The sequence below is a fragment of the Saccopteryx leptura genome, chromosome 3 (assembly GCF_036850995.1).
Source record: "Saccopteryx leptura isolate mSacLep1 chromosome 3, mSacLep1_pri_phased_curated, whole genome shotgun sequence".
Classification (NCBI taxonomy): Eukaryota; Metazoa; Chordata; class Mammalia; order Chiroptera; family Emballonuridae; genus Saccopteryx; species Saccopteryx leptura.
Window position 1 is genome coordinate 268,781,206 of NC_089505.1, and position 17,617 is coordinate 268,798,822.

Here is a 17,617-nt window from a genome sequence, read left to right on the forward strand (position 1 = left end):
AAGGTCCTCAACCTGGCAGGGCTTGACAGGCTGGCTACAGTGACTGACTGTGGCAGCAGGTGACAGAGGCTGTTAACCTGAGCAGAAAGGGGCAGGTAACAAGTAGTTCCACCTAAGGAAGCCCCTCTGGGGGCTGAGCTCCTGCTGAGGATCTATAGCTGGTGCAGAAGAGCCCTGCCCAGGAGGGCCCAGTCCTGTTAGAGCTCAATCAAGAAGTGCAGCCATGCACTCACTCGCGCACTCACTCACTGTTGAGTACCAGAAACTGTGTTGGGGGCTGGCAAATCCAAAGAGGGAGCTGGGTGGGAAAGAAGTAAAGAGGAAGGAGGCTTTACTGTAGCTGCAAAACCAGAAATCAATTCAAGTCAAGAAGTAGCCGAGAGGCAGGAGTGCCCACACAGGACCACTGGCTCAGCCATCCTCTGTGCTTGAAAATCCCCACCAAGCAGGAGAGGATAATGGAGTACCTAATGATCAGCAAATCACTAAGGGCTTCATCCTTCCCATCCTCCCCAACTGGCTTGCTTGTCCTGAAGACCCAAGAGGTTACAGGCAAGAGCCAGAAAATGCATGAATTGTTCCCTTAGCACTTGCCAAGCATTTGATCTTGGCTGGTATTAAATAAGCCCCTAAAACAAGATTTATTTCCTTCCATGAAGGGGAAAGAAATATAAACTTGAAATGCAAACAGATATGTCAGGATCCTGATCAGGAGAAAATATAATTTATCGTGGACACAGATAAAAGTGAAGTGGTTATCAGGGGAGAAGGAGTTGGGGGGAGGGGAGTATAGAGGGACAAATATATGGGACGGCAAATGTTTTGACTTTGGGTGATGGGCACACAACACAATCAATAGTTCAAATGCTATGGAGATGTTTACCTGAAATCTATGTGCTCTTACTGATCAATGTCACCCCATTAAATTTAATTTTCTAAACAAAAGTAAAATTTTTAAAATGTATATATATATATATATATATATATATATATATATATATATATATATATATATGGTAGTCACTGCACTGTAGAAGCATTAAGTCTCCTGGGTGGGTGGGTGGTTGGGTGGGGAAACTACAAGACAGGGACCTGAAAAAAGCCAGCAGTGAAGGGCAGGACAATGGGTTAAAGGATTCGGGTGAGAAGAGAGCCCTTTGTGCCGCCTCAGTTCCTCCCCATCCCAGCTCTTCCTTGCACTTGGAACACTTTCCTATTGCCTCTTACTCACATGACAATTCACATTCCTATGGCAACTTACAGTTTACAAAGTACTGTACAAACAGCATCTCATAGGAGCCTCACAAAAGCCCCGTGCATGGGCTTGGAGCTCACTGTACCCCTTTTCAACTGGAGAAACCAAGACACAGAGAAGTTGTAGGATGAGCCAGTGATGCACAAGAAGCTAGTGAAGGGCAGAGCTAAGGTTCAAAAGAAGTCTTTCCTGAATCCATCCCATTCCTCCAGGTGCATTCCAGCTTCTCCTCCCCAAGAGCATGTCCCCCGTCACAGCAAAGAACACTATTCCCCCACACCTTGCCATAGTCTTAGTCAACACAAACAAGGCTTCAAGATTTCCAATAACTAAGACTTTTAAGATTGTTTAACATTTATTGAGTTCCTACTGCATGCCAGACACTAGACTAGCTCTATCTGTCTTCAGTTCTGTAAGACCTGGTTTTGTTGTTGTTTTTAAATCACTCTTGTACATGTGAGACAGCTGTAGTTTGGACAATGAAAGATGTTTATGGTCCTGCAGCTGGTCCATGTGTTCCAGCTTATAATATTTGACCCATCTTTTTCTCAAAACTGCTGTTAGCCTGACTTTCATTTATAGAATGTTCCAGTGAACTGGTTGTTCTTGGTACTGTGATGGAATATACGGGTTGGCTGGGGAGAGGATGCCTCATTCCTGCCCTCTGATGTCCTCAGGCATCAGCACCACCTCCCCACTCCCGTTCACAATGGACATCAGTGCATATATAGGCATGTGTGCGCATAAGCACACACATACATACCCAAGCATGTGAGGGGGAAATAGTTTCTCAAATCAAAACCTTCCTGAGTCCCTGGCTGCATCAGAATGAAGAAGAGACTCTTACAGCATGTTTTTCAATGTGAGAAACTTATTTTCAAACATACACACTACATAGTGTTTTTGTACTATATGATCAAAGACAAGACACTTTTGATCAAATCCCAGCTGGGAGAAAGGAAGACATGGTGGCTTATTTTAAATAAAGTTGAATTATTTTAAAATTATGAACCTGTCACAGAAAAATATTGAGTATGTAACTAATTTTTTTTCTCACCTTCTGGCTTAACAAAAAAAAAAAAAAAAAAAAAATCTGCAACATTAGACTTCCCTGCAAAGAATTAACTCTAAAGAAATTTTTAAGAGACATCCAGAGGAGGAAGTATGTAGCCATGGAGTCAAAAAGGCATAGGTTCTAATCCCAGCTCTGACAATTACTAGGCTTGAGTCTGTTTGTTCATCTTCACTGTGGAAATGGCAATGCCATGAGATTGTTGTGGGAATTAAAGAACAAAGTATGTACAATACCTGTTACATTACAAGTACTCAACATTGGGCTCTCCTAATTGATGAGTCCCTAAATACCACACCTGAGACTTTTACTCCTGAACTATAAGGACATAATAATTTCCTGATCAGTGGCTCATTCTGGCTGCAATTGGAATCATTTGGAAAGCTCTTAAAACTCCAGATGCTCAGCTCACACCCCAAACAAGTTAAACCAGAACCTTTACAGGTGGGATCCAGACATAAGTATTTTTATAGCTCCCGAGATGATGATGCCAATGTTCAGCCTGGTGTAACGATTACTGCCTCCATGGATTCCTGTTCCTGCACAGTCAAGACTTTGCCAGAGAAGCTACTTTATTATCCTAAATAAGCCCACAGTTAGCTTTCCTCAAAGGCTTTATGCCTAGAGATATTCCTGAAGAAGCTGTCTACTACCTCTCCATCCCCATCCCTGCAAGGCCCAGTACCGAACCCCGTCCCCAGATCCCCTTCACAGCCCCACCCTCGCCTCAGGAGAGCCTGAGTTGAATGGGAATTAAAGCTGGATTGTTTCTTCAACAGTTAGCCTGCGGCCCCAGATTTCACCAGGCAGTCTTTTGATCTCAGGGTCACAGAGGGCTTTTGAGCTGATGAACCCATCACCCTGAGCAGCCTTTCATTTTGCCTCAGAAGTCACACCCAGCGAGAAGTAACCACCTAGAATCCAACCCATTCTCTGTTTCTGGAAGTTTCTCTGGCCAGGTAAGACAAGCACTTTGGAACTGCCAGTTTCACGCTACAGTTTGGCATTCCCAGGACGGGTGAGCTTGCAATGTCTTTAGCAAAAAGCAGAAAGCCAAAGCCACTGAAATAAGGCTCGACCTTACAGAGACTAACAGCTGTTGCCCAAGAACAACTCTGACCACATTCACAGATTAATACATGTGAAAAGCACTTCGCATCATCTTGTTTTTCTCACCACTAGCTTGTATCAAGCATACATTACAGATGAAGAAGTGTCTACTTGTAGAGGCTATTTAAATTAACCAAGTGCGAGTAAATCTTAAGTAGAAATGAAACTTGAAGCCAGGTCAGAGTGATGGCAACACTTTGTAAGGCCCTGACTATACACTTTCATAATTCTTCACTGAACCTGCCCCATGGGGCCAGCCACTGCCTGGTCCTCAGTCCCAAGTGGCCTGCCTGGTCATTGATAAGAGCTGATCAGGTCCTAATAGAATCTGAGTTGGACAAAGTGACCAGATGATTATAACCATTCCCATTACTGGGAGAACAACCCAAAGAATAATCTTGCTTATGTGATCAGTCAAGGTCCTGGTGGACAACAAATCTACTCACATATTTCAAATGAAGAGAATTTTTAAAAATTTTTTTCAGGGGAGAGCACGAACTCCATCCCCCACTACCACAAATTATGCAGTCGAGTTTCCCACATTTGGGGAAATTGCAGGAGTCAGCACACTCGGGAGTGCAATGAGTGAGCCTCACCTTGGGGAAACCACCTTCGTGATCAAGGTATCTCCCCTGCCAGGTAAGTATCAAATGAAGAGAATTTAATGAAAGACGGCCCTCCGAGAATAGACAGGGATAGGGAACCAATGACGGGTGTTGAGCTCCCCAAAACCAACAATAGGAGGAAGCCATTCCCACTCTGAGGCTTGAAGGGGCAAAGAGAGAAGTGGTGTGACCACAGCCTGGTGATGGAAGGGGGCCCCCTGCAGGAACTGGAGTTACCAGGGATGCAGCCATGTCCTGACCCTGGTGCCTAGCAGGGAAGGAGCTGGTAAGAAAGCCTCAACTTCTCTCTCTCCCACATTCGCAGCTCCTTCTGTACCTCCTGCTAGTCGGGCCCAGTCGGAGCCAGCCAGCAAGAAAGCCTGCCCAGGTAGACCACAAAGGCCAGACTCCTGGGGCCCAGAACAGAGCAGGGAAGGGAGTAAATAGGTCTGGACGGGGGTGGAGGAGTGGAGAATAATTCAAAGGATGAGGGGAAAAAAATGATTTTACTGCGATGTTTATGCACATTGTAAAGGAATTCTTAACTTTTCCAAAAGAATTTCTGTAAATATCTTCCCTAATAACTATGATTTAAGGTGTTTGCTGTGTGCCTGGCACTGTTCTGGGTGCTTTACAGAAGTAGTGGCTATGGATCTTGGTTCAGACTCAAAAGTTCAAAAAATAGTGTATCTTTTTATTTTCTATAAACTAATTTCATTTTTATTTTGATTTCTTATCCAAACAGGATGTCAGAAAACTTTACCTCACTCAACCTTTTGGCTTTGCCAACCCAAGAGGCCAATGCACTAGGTACCAAGGTCCTGGGTCCTCTGGCCTGGGTCCCCTGTGCACAGAGGATCCCTCGGAAACCTCCACTGTCCCAGCTGGTATCACCTTTCAGATGCAGTGGCTCACTTCATCCTCGGGGGCCCCCCAGATAGGGGCTGAACCCCTCTACCCAGGCAGGGAACCCCAACTGGAGTCTCATACACCTACAGCCACTATTCTCTGGGGTCATGCAAGGGAGTAGAACTTGGGTTCCTGCTGCCCAGTGACATGCAGACCATCTTAAGGAATCTGGGGCTACTCCTTTTAGTCTGAGGAAAGCTTTTTCTCACCACTTTGTTTCTCCCACAGTTCTCTCTGCTACCTCCTTTGGAACCTCTGTATTCTCTGATAGGCTCTGTTTGTAGAAGCAAACCTGGGGTCTCCACAGGCTGCCCCGTCTTCCTGTCTAGCCCTGGATCCTCTTGGATGCTGTACTGTGCCCCAGTGGGGGTAGGAGGTAGGCAGGGAGGTAGATGGAGAAATCTAGACAGGAAAATATGTAAACTAAAAGCTCAAAATATGCACATATATTTCTTTAAACTTCAAGACATCGGCTCCATTTTTACCAGTGGGATTCAGAGCGGTTAAGTTACCTGCCCAAGGCTAAATAGCAGGCAAGGATGATGTAATTCTTAGTCCATCTGCTTCAAAAGCCAACCCTCCTAACTAGTCCAGAGATGGCAAACACGTTGTACCCCAGGGCTCACTCTGATTGGCTGGTAAGGCTAACTAGACGCTGTGTTGAGAAGGATTCTGAGGTTGTAACTAGCTCATTGGAAAACACTGCCATTGTTGGTTGCCAGTGACCCCTGTGAGTACAGCAGGCCTATGTATTTTGTATGCATTTACTAGAAATTAAGCCATTCTTACATATAATTATATGAAATGAAAAAAAAGTGCTTTGAATTTATAGAAATTTACACAAAATTAAAGGAGTACATCTATCCTTGAGCAATGTATCAATAGAGAGTCCATCAGGAAATCTCCCCCAAATTAAGAATCAATACTTCTTTTAGTCTTCATTACAATTTTATGCTTCTTTTATTCAAAAGGTGAAAGAAGGCAGCCATTGTGCCTGTCTGATGTACCTTCCACTAGGAACAACCCTAAAAATTAGGTTGTACAACCTGCTATCTCTTTCTCCTCACTTACCCTCCCTGGCCTCAGCCGATCACTTACCCCAAGGAAGGCAGGACAGCACAGCATGGATTATTTCATTACATTTTTTTTCTTATATTCCCCTTTTAGCAACTCTTAATGCCCTCCTTTGAGCACTATAGTTTTATTATTTTTTGTTGATTTATGTGGAACTAAGAATCTTTGTCAGTTTAATTAAGAAAAAATTACACTGCTGTATATGTTTGTCAACTTAATTTTCGGGATTCATCTTGTTTTACATTGAAAACTTTGGGGACAATTTGTGCTATCTTTAATCAATGCTTAAAGGCTTTATTTTCTTTTCAAAAAAATTTTTGCTCGTTTGCATACAAGTCAATGTGGACAAAAATACCTCACATATTCCCTTGTTTCATAATTTGTACCATTATGTTTATATTCATTTTGCTTTGAAAGAAAAGGATGAACAGCTTGTGTTTTTATTAGCAAAAGAAGACAAAGCATAATATAGACAAGTTCAAGGAGTACTGGATAAAGAGTCAAGTGATCCAGGTCTAGTCCTCGCTCCCCTAACTTTACAGATGGCCATAGACAGTCATATGCCTTCCCTCTTCTGTAAAGTGAGTATAACTGAACTTCACAGAACAACTGTGGCACTCATGCTCACTTTGTAATTTATGGATCCTGTGTTCTTTGGTTGCAAGCAACAGAAAATTGCTCTGGCTAATGTAAATTTAAAAATTGAAAGAAACCTGAGCTCATTTACAAAATTGACAAAAAGAAACTGAACTGTCAAGCCTAAGGATGACACAAACCAATGAAGTGCTAGAAATCCCAACCACAAAACCTGAAGACCTTCACTCAAGGGCATTACCCTGGGGTGACTCCACTCTGACAGCCTTCTATCCTTTTGTACCTTGGATCAGTTTAGAAGTTCTAAGAGAGAGGATACAATTGACCCAACTTATTCCTGGAGCCAGGGCATGGGATACTATCTGGAGGCCCAGCCTGGAATAATGTCAGGGGTATAGCAAATGTTACCAAAAGGGATGGGAAGGGGTCAAGATGGGGCAAAACGAAGTGAGACTTCCTCTTCTTTTTTATTTTAGGATATTAACTCATGCTGTTCAGGTGATTTTACAATAAAAAGTTACACAAGCTATTAACACTGTTCTCATGGAACAACATGCTCCTCTCTATGATCAATATCTATTCCACATTTTTTGAGAGTACAGGCCAATCTCAACCCACCCATCCTTGTTCTGAGCCAGTCTTGTCCTGGGGATTTCTAGGAAAAGGGTCAACTAACTCAATGCTATGGTGCCCACCACCTGCAGGGAGCATATGTTAAGATCTTCAGGTGGTTTTACTGAAGTCCTTTTCTCTTTAGATTTAAGGTGGCAAAATATAATTTAAGATAATATTAGCAAATAAATCCACAGATCTCAATGACTTAAGACAATAGAACTTAAAGTCAGGGGTAGAAGAGTGAGGTAGGAACATCTGTTCCATAAAGTCATTCAAGGTTCCAAGATAATGGAGGCTCTACCGTCTTTAATACATTGTTTTCAAGGTTTCCCTGGGTATCCACATCTTGTTAGCAAATGAAGGAAGAGGCTGAAGCTCATGCAAGGAGGTTTTACAGGCCAGGTGTAAGAAGGAGCATGCCTACTTCCACCCATATTCCAATGGCCAGAACTCGGTCACATGGCCACAACTAACTGCAAGAGAAACTGGGGAGTGTAGACTAGCTTGAGCAAGAAAAAGAAAGTTTGGGGTGCAGTGAGCCACTCTCTGCCACAATGGGGAAGAACACCTAGTCTTCTTTACACATCAGGGAGTGGTGTTTAGGAAGACCACTGGACTCAGAATCAGGACACCCAATTTCAGTCCCACTCTAACTACCCATCAAGCCATAAGCGAACTAGTTCATCTCTCTCTGAGCTTTGGATTCCTCACCTGTAAAACAAGGGACTGGACTAGAGGATCCCGAGGCCTCAGTTCTCTCATTGTGTGGTCTATGACCCTAAGGGAACATGGCTACAAGCGCAGAGCCATAACTCTAAGAACTGTCATGCCATGGGTGAGGGAAAGAGAAGATATTCTGGTCACACATAGACAGAAATTGCTCTCAATAGTATCATTTTTTTCCAAATCTGAAAGCCATGGATCTTCTAGGAAGGCAATAAAAATGGAAGTTGAGACCGGAAAATCTAAAATATGTCTAGAATCCCACCCTTTCTTATCACCTTCACTACTACCCACTTCATCTAAATTACCTTCTCTCTCAGCTGGATTATTGCACTTGCTTCCTAACTGGTCTCCCTCTATGCAGCCTCTTTAAAAGTTTCAAGCTGTTGAATTGCTATTATATTACACCAAATGATATTTATTTTCATTCAGTTCAAAAAGCAATTATAGAACACTTCATTCTTTTTTAATCTTTTATTAATTTTAATTTATTGTGTTTACGTGGATTCAAGTGTCCCACCAAATATAACTCTCTCACCCCCACCCCAGTGTCCCCCCTTATAGCCCCTTTGCCCCCTCCCCTCAACACCCTTCCCCTTTCCCTCTAGGATTTGCTGTCCTGCTATCTATATCTCTGTGTTATGTATATATAATTTCACGAATCCCTTTACCTTCTTGGATCTCATCCCCTCATCCCCCTTCCCTCTGAACGCTGTTCCTCTGGTACCTGTGACCCCACCTCTGCCTCTATTCCATTCCTCAGTTCACTTTGTTTATTAGATTCCACATATAAGTGAGATCATATGATATTTTTCTTTCTCTGCCTGGCTTATTTCACTTAGCACAGTGGTAGTCAACCTAGTCCCTACTGCCCACTAGTGGGCATTCCAGCTTTCATGGTGGGCAGTAGCGGAGTAACCAAAGTATAAATAAAAAGATAGATTTAACTACAGTAAGTTGTTTTATAAAGATCTATTCTGGGAGGAGAGACAAGATGGCGATGGAGTAGGCAAACGTATCAACTTCCACCTCCCAGAACTTGGTTCCAAAGTGGATTACAACTTAATTTTAAGAACCATCATCTGGAAAAACCAGCTTTGGACTAAACTAAGAGGACTCTTCAACCAAGGAACACTGAAGAAGCCACACTGAGACTGGTAGGAAAAGCGGAAACACGGAGAGGGCTGCCCAGCTCCCCGGAGCGAACGGCAGCCGGGAGAGACTCGCGTGGTGGGAAGTGAGTTTAGCAGAGAGGGGAGGGTCCTGAGTCACAGGAACAAAGCCCCAGCCTGCAGCCCCAGAGCCTAGAAGAGGCATATGGGCAGTATTTAGCTGGAAACAAGTCAGAACACTTCATTCTTATTTCTCACATCATTCAAGCTTGGAATATTCACCTACTCCCCCTCATCTCTCTCTCTGCCTACCCCACTCCTTCAACTTACACCCAACTCATTCTATTTGCTCCATGAAATAATTCCTGGCAAACTCAACTTCCCCTGCTCTTCAATCCTACCCTTACCACTTGTCATTCATTTATGTATTCCTATATGAGAACTGAGTTATTTGTGTACATCTGATCTTCTCTACTAATTGTAACTTTCCTGATGGAAAAGATCATAGATTATACTATCTGCATTGGAATAACACTAGGTTCTTAATTAATTATTAAATGAATGAATTACTAATGCCTGTGGAGAACTCTTAAAAGGCAGAAGTGAGGAAGTCCTGTTGGAAACGGCAGTGAGCCTGCTTTCCACTTGGCAAGTGTGTTGCTTTCTGTTTTCCTCCCAGTCTACTGTGGTTGCACTGAACAGTCTGGAGGAAGAACTGTAGGTGTGAATCTTCAGCCAAGATAATGATTACGCCAGAGTCTGAATCAATTCAGCCTTGCCCAGGGGCAGTATGAGGAAGCAAGTTAAATAAGAGATCATATTCTGTCAAATCCTGAGAAAATGGCTGGGCGCCTGCCAAATGAGAAATTACAGCTGGTCGGTAATTTTTCTCTTTCTCTCTCTTAAATGGAAAGCCGTGTGCTCTGAAACAAAACAGAGCAGGGAGATGAGAAGTTATTTGAAGAATTCAATCAATGTGAACAACTCTCTGCTAAGTTCAGACGAAATCAGCCGTTTCCTCGTCAGAAGGATAAAATTATGAGCTGGTTATATGAGCCCATGTTTCAGCCTCCACTTCCTTTTAGCCTGTCTGAATCAATGGTTGTAAGTTCGGCTACAGCCAGTTAGCTTAGTTGGACAGAGCCTAGGAAGTTACATCATGTCAGCCATGAGCCAAGTGCTTCTGGGCACCCACAGCTTCACAGGTCCACATTGTGCCTCCAACCACAGATACACAGCATGCCACGGATGAGATCAGATCTAAGCAAGGTAGAGGATCAGCACAAACCCATCCTCACTACTAAAGAAGCAGCTAAGATTCAGATGCACATCTTCTTACCAGCATCAGCCATGCTGTTTTAACAGCACTAAGCATAGTAACTTGCCCACAATAGGGCTGTTGTTAAGTATCCATGCAATTGTTTGCACTATAATCACCTTCAGAAAAATAACAAATGTCAATTATTGAGCTTCTCCTCTGGACCATCACAGGGCTAGGTATTTCACACACATTGTTTTCTGTCTACATACCAATCCTGGAAAGTAAATATTAATCCATTTTGCTGATAGGGAAACTGATGCTCCAAGTGGTCCAGCATATGCTCCAAGGTCACACAGCCAGTGTGTGGTAGAGCCAAGATTCCAACTGATGTCCAGCCCCAGAGCCATGTGTTTCCCACGAGAGCAGACTACACACTTTTTGGGCAACTCCACCTATGCTATTCTTGGGTCACAGTGATGACAGGCATGCTGCAGACTGAATACCCTTCCATATACACTGCTCACAAAAACTAGGGGATATTTCAAAATGAATATGAAGCAATGAAAAAAGAAGCATTTGATTTTTTTTTTATTAAACAAAAACATCAGGAAAGCAAACAACAAGTCAAGAAAGTTGTTCAATTATGCAAATGAGATGCAAAACCAACTTTTATTTCATTGATGAAAATGCACTATCCAAAAGACTGAAAGTACTGGAGTATCTGCACGTTCTTTGATCCCCTATTTTGGGGGGCAGTGTACTTTATCTTGTTTATTTCTTAGAGAAGCCTGGCAAGGTAAATAAAGCCAATAAAATTCTACTCTACAGATCAGGAAAATTCGAATTGTGTGAAAAGTGAGAACTCAGCTCTCGTTCTTCTTTCTCTAGGTTCTGAGCCTTCTCACGGTTAGATGACATACAAAATGAGGCATAAGAGTGAAAATTATTTTTATTTCAAGAGGAATATGTCACACTTCTCTATTTGAAAACCTCCCGTGGTTTTCCTTGGCGACAGGATTAAATTCGACCACATTACTGCATCATGCAGGGCCCTCTGAACCAGTACCCCCAGCCTCACCAGTCTCTTGTCAGATCCCTGCCTGCCTCTGCACTCTCACACCGATGTCTCAAGCCAAAGCAAACTGTCCTACTTTCTGTGAAGATGTCACGATGTTGCACATACCAGCCCTTGCTCGTGCTAGTCCCTCTGCTCAGAAAACTCACACTCCCAGATTCAGCTCCTTCCCAGCTTCTCCAGGCAGAGCTGGCTGTCCCGTCAGCCTGGGCATGGCACCAGTGTCATCACCCCCGAGAGAGATGTTCCACAGGTCGCGCACCAAGTGAGTGTTCACTTCTGCTCATGAGACTTCCCCACTACTAGTGGCTGTCTCATCAGCTCACTGGCAGGGAAAGCTAAGTCCACACAAAGGACCACAAAGGCCTGCACACTCTTGCCACATATCGAATGACTGAGCTTAAGGCTCTTACTCTCCTCCCCTCCCATTACTCACACTGCTTCCTCTCTTCTCCAACACTGCAGGCAAGCTCTCAGGATGAGCCTTTGTGTTTGCTCTTCCCTTTGTTCAGAGCATCTTCCTCCCATGCAACCCACAAGGTGACACCCTCATTGGGGAGGAAGGCCTTTTCTAAGCTCCCTGGTAAACTGCTACCCCCACTTCTGCATTAGTACTCTCTATTCTCCTTATATGTGCTTTCTTTAAAGCACTTCTCAACAACTGATAGACTATATATTTTACATATCTTTACATTTTTATGTGTGTTTTTTTGAATGAATCAATCAATCTATCCAGGCCTAATGGCTCCCACCCACATCCCAGTCCCCAACACAATGCTGACTGTGGAGTTATCCGGTCCACTCTGCTGCCTAGAAAATCCTGAAGGTTTAGTCAAGCCCATTTCGTTTTCATGGCCATGTGACAACCAGCATTGGGGAACAAAATTTTTGTTGCAGCCACAAAAACACTTGTCCTTACCTAATTCAAGTGTGCTGATCTCAAATCTGACATTAGTTTTTCTCTGTAAGCTACAGGGCTTTTTTGCAATTCAAGATTTCAGGTTTTCATCTTATTGTAAAATTTTCAACATTTAGTTTAACATGAAGAAGTAGAATGTCTTCTTGGTGGCCAACATAACCCTCATACTGAAACCAGGCAAGGACAGCACAAAAAAAGAAAACTACAGACCAATATCTCTAATGAATACAGATGCTAAAATCCTAAACAAAATACTAGCAAATCAAATCCAACAACATATTAAAGAAATAATACATTACGATCAAGTGGGATTCATCCCAGAATCTGAAGGATGGTTCAACATCCGTAAAACGGTTAACGTAATACACCATATCAACAAAACAAAGAACAAAAACCACATGATCTTATCAATAGATGCAGAAAAGCCATTTGATAAAATACAACACAATCTTATGTTTAAGACTCTCAACAAAATGGGTATAGAAGGGAAATATCTCAACATGATAAAGGCCATATATGATAAACCATCAGCTAACATCATGTTAAATGGCACAACACTGAAGCCTTTCCCCTTAAATCAGGAACAAGACAGGGTTGTCCACTCTCTCCACTCTTATTTAATGTGGTGCTAGAGGTTCTAGCCACAGCAATAAGACAAGACAAAGAAATTAAACGCATCCGTATCGGAAAATAAGAAGTAAAGGTATCACTTTTTGCAGATGATATGATCCTATACATTGAAACCCCAAAGAATCTACAAAAAGACTACTAGAAACAATAAGCCAATACAGTAAGGTCGCAGGATACAAAATTAACATACAAAAGTCCATAGCCTTTCCATATGCCAAAAATGAAACATTTGAAATGAACTCAAAAAGATAATCCCCTTCATGATTGCAACAAAAAAAATAAAATACCTAGGAATAAACATAACAAAGAATGTAAAGGACTTATATAATGAAAACTACAAAGCATTGTTAAGGGAAATCAAAAAAGATACAATGAGATGGAAGAATATTCATTGTTCTTGGATAGGAAGAATAAATATAATCAAGATGGCCATATTACCCAAAGCAATATATAAATTTAATGCAATTCCCATCAAAATTCCAATGACATTTTTTAAAGAAATAGAGCAAAAAATCATCAGGTTTATATGGAACTATAAAAAACCCCGAATAGCCAAAGCAATCCTAAAGAAAAAGAATGAAGCTGGGGGCATTACAATACCTGACTTCAAACTATATTATACAGCCATGACAATCAAAACAGCATGGTATTGGCAGAAAAATAGACACTCAGGCCAATGGAACAGAATAGGAAGTCCAGAAATAAAACCACATATATATGATCAAATAATTTTTGATAAAGGGGCCAACAACACACAATGGAGAAAAGAAAGCCTCTTCAACAAATGGTGCTGGGAAAACTGGAAAGCCACATGCAAAAGAATGAAACTCGACTACAGTTTGTCCCCTTGTACTAAAATTAATTCAGAATGGATCAAAGACCTAAATATAAGACCTGAAACAATAAAGTACATAGAAGAAGACATAGGTTCTAAACTCATGGACCTTGGTTTTAAAGAGCATTTTATGAATTTAACTCCAAAGGCAAGGGAAGTGAAGGCAAAAATAAATGAATGGGATTACATCAGACTAAGAAGTTTTTGCTCAGCAAGAGAAACTGACAACAAAATAAACAGACAGCCAACTAAATGGGAAAGGATATTTTCAAACAACAGCTCAGATGAGGGCCTAATATCCAAAATATACAAAGAACTCATAAAACTCAATAACAAATAAACAAACAATCCAATAAAAAATGGGAAGAGGACATGAACAGACACTACTCTCAGGAAGAAATACAAATGGCCAACAGATATATGAAAAGATGCTCATCTTCATTAGTTATTAGAGAAATGCAAATCAAAACTGCAATGAGATACAACCTCACACCTGTTAGATCAGCTATTATTAACAAGACAGGTAATAGCAAATGTTGGAGAGGCTGTGGAGACTAAGAAACCCTCATTCGTTGTTGGTGGGAATGTAAAGTAATACAACCATTATGGAAGAAAGTATGGTGGTTTCTCAGAAAACTGAAAATAGAACTACCTTATGACCCAGCAATCCCTCTACTGGGTATACACCCCCAAAACTCAGAAACATTGATACGTAAAGACACATGCAGCCCCATGTTCATTGCAGCATTGTTCACAGTGGCCAGGACATGGAAACAACCAAAAAGCCCTTCAATAGAGACTGGATAAAGAAGATGTGGCACATATACACTATGGAATACTACTCAGCCATAAAAAATGATGACATCAGATCATTTACAACAAAATGGTTGGATCTTGATAACATTATACGAAGTGAAATAAGTAAATCAGAAAAAAACCAAGAACTGTATTATTCCATACGTAGGTGGGACATAAAAACAAGACTAAGAGACATTGATAAGAGTGTGGTGGTTACGGGTGGGGAGGGAGAGGAAAAGGGGGAAGGGGAAGGGGAAGGACACAAAGAAAACTAGATAGAAGGTGACGGAGGACAATCTGACTTTGGGTGATGGGTATGCAACATAATTGATTGACAAGATAACCTGGACATGTTTTCTTTGAACATATGTACCCTGATTTATTGATGTCACCCTAGTAAAATTAATTTAAAAAAAATTACTCCCCCCCCCCAAAAAAAAAAAAAGGAAGTCTCCTTGGACATCATCTTGTGAAGATATAATTTATATAATGCAGTAAATACACTAATACCCTAAAAGATATGATTGCATCAGAATTTGTCTACAATTTCAAAATAGAACATATTAAAACACTTATTTTAATCATAAAGTTTGCACAAAACTTATTTCAATTCTATTCAGGCAAAAATTTGCATTTGTAACTCTTGCATTTGTGTACTTGTTAAGGACAATCTCGTTTGATGCTCCAGCAGTAGTCTGCTCATCACTAACAGCTCCAAGATTTTCGGGAAACTTATCAAGGTGACTGTTCAGGAAGTGAATCTTGACACTCATGTTATATCCAATGTTGCGGAAAGCCAACAGCATCCTTTGAACCAGAAGTTCATAGTTTTCTGCTTTTTTGTTGCCAAGGAAGTTCTTTGTAACTGCCACAAAAGACTGCCATGCTGCTTTCTCCTCCTTATTCATCTTCCTGGCAAATTCTTCATCACATATGAGGGTTTGAATTTGAGGTCCATCGAATACACCTGCTTTTATCTTCTCAAAAGACAAGCCAGAAAAGCAGAAATAATATGTTAAAAGCATTCACTTTCTCTATTCAAAGCCTGAACAAACTGCTTCATTAAGCCAAGTTTGATATAAAGTGGGGGGGAAATGATCCTGTCTCGATTAACTACAGGTTCATTCACAATATTTTGCATCCCTACTTCCAGAGCTTTACGTTTCAGCCACTCCTTCTGTGTCCAGTGTTTCTCCCAAGCTCGGCTGTCCCACAAACACAGAAAGCAAGGATACTTCATGAAACCTCTCTGTTGTCCTAGAAGGAAATTTACCATTTTAAGATCCGCACAAATGATCCAGTAATGCTCCTCATACTTCAGTAAGTCAAGGACAATTTTTATGTCATTCTTACTAAGTCATTCAATTCGGGTTGGCTAAACTGCTGAGGAGTTAATGACTGCTTGGCATCAGAAGAAGACCCTTCAGATTCTACAACCATTTCCTCATGCATCTTATCAAAATACATTTGATCACCATGTTCACTTTTTTCGTTCTTAGAAGAAATAAAACCATTGAAAACTGCAACCAGGAGTGTCTCAGAGTGTTGGATAAGTCGTATTGCTGAAGAAATATTAGGATATGAGATCATATGCTATTTTTTCTTGTCGATGTCCTTTGTATGAATCAGACAGAAATAAAAGTCACTGCTGTGGTCCTTAGGTTCATGCCAAACCATGGGAATACCAAAAGGCATTCCTTTGCGTTTTCCTTTTGTCCAGTTACAAAGTATTTCCTTACAATTATGACACACAATATGAGGAGCCCAATTCTTATCTTGATCGCCAAGGAGAACTTGAAAATAGGCAATATATGCACGCGTCACAAATGATGAAATATTGTGCCTTTGATATTGAAGTGTGTAACAGCCACATATATAACAGAAGGTGTCAGGACTATTCTTATATTTACGCCTACTCGAAGAAACCATGATTCAATCTTAAAACAAAATAAGAGGATGTTTTTATCAGATAATAATTTTTTACATTTAAAAACAACTACAATTATGTAAAAGTGATGTTTGTAAAACATTAATTGCCTTGTGGTTATGTTCAATCCAAGAGTCATTGCCCTTTAACTCCAATTTAAAAATCAATGCATGCCATTAACTGTAACAAAAAGAAATTAAAATTGCATAAAAACTAGAGCATACACCAAAAAATGGATTTCAGATTTGGAATCAGCAATGCAGAAATATATAGAAAAAGTTCTAAAACCTCATGCAACAGAAAATGAAAAAAAAATTGTTCCCCAGTGATCAAAGGCAAATTGCCATTCTGGGAAAGCTGTGGGTTAGGGCCGGCAAATTGTGTCTGGGCAGACTCTCAATGCAAGTGGGTCCTGGAACAGCCACTATCAGGAGCAAGAGTACAGGGCCAAGGGAACAGGCAGCTAGGGAAGGTGAAAGCAAGCCAGGGACAGCAAGTCAAAACAAGCCAGAGAGGGAGTGTGAGAAGATCACTGAGATGAGAGCTTTGATACGTGCCTGCTGATGAATTCCATGGGCAGACTGGAGTTGAAAAAGCTAACAAATGTTTGCTGAATAAATTATCAAAAATATGAATAATCAATGGAAAAGCTGGGGGATAGCCTCAAGGCTCTGATGGCTGGTGCCTTTCTGGCTCTTCCATTGAGCAGCCTTCCCACGTGGGAGCTGTGACTCGCATCCCCAGAGGTGCAGGTGCCATGTCAGCACCAACCTCTAGTTAGCATAGGCCAATGCAAGACGACTGCAAGCACTCAAAGCAAACTATTCTTCTTTTTTCCTGGGAACCAGGGCCAATATCCCTAATAGATTCCTTTGGTAGAACTGCTCCATTTGATAAATGAAGCACAGGCTTTGAGCTCAGGCTCTGCAGTCCTGACCCCAGCATGAGGCCAAGTATTCTTTATGGTTCCACCAAATAAGTACAAAGCAGAGCCTAAGACACACTGCTATTCCGGCTGCAGAGAGCAAGCAAGCACACTGGGAAGTGCTGGGGATGTTGGCCAACCACCGGAGAACTAGCCAATGGAAGAAACATTTCAAATT

The 17,617-nt window shown here is 41.5% G+C and overlaps 1 protein-coding gene and 1 non-coding gene across 2 annotated transcripts in view; one reads left to right on the top strand and one right to left on the bottom strand.

The window, feature by feature from the left end:
* LHCGR (luteinizing hormone/choriogonadotropin receptor) overlaps window positions 1–17,617 on the top strand; it is a 231,427-nt gene that overhangs the window by 86,167 nt on the left and 127,643 nt on the right. Inside the window, exons 3-5 of the mRNA XM_066372725.1 lie at window positions 3,923–4,076; window positions 11,219–11,236; window positions 11,346–11,670. Coding sequence (XP_066228822.1) covers window positions 3,923–4,076; window positions 11,219–11,236; window positions 11,346–11,670 — 497 coding nt within the window. The remainder of the gene's footprint in view (window positions 1–3,922; window positions 4,077–11,218; window positions 11,237–11,345; window positions 11,671–17,617) is intronic.
* On the bottom strand, window positions 3,920–4,084 carry LOC136401721 (U1 spliceosomal RNA). The gene has a single exon (XR_010750726.1). It is a non-coding gene; the product is annotated as a U1 spliceosomal RNA (small nuclear RNA).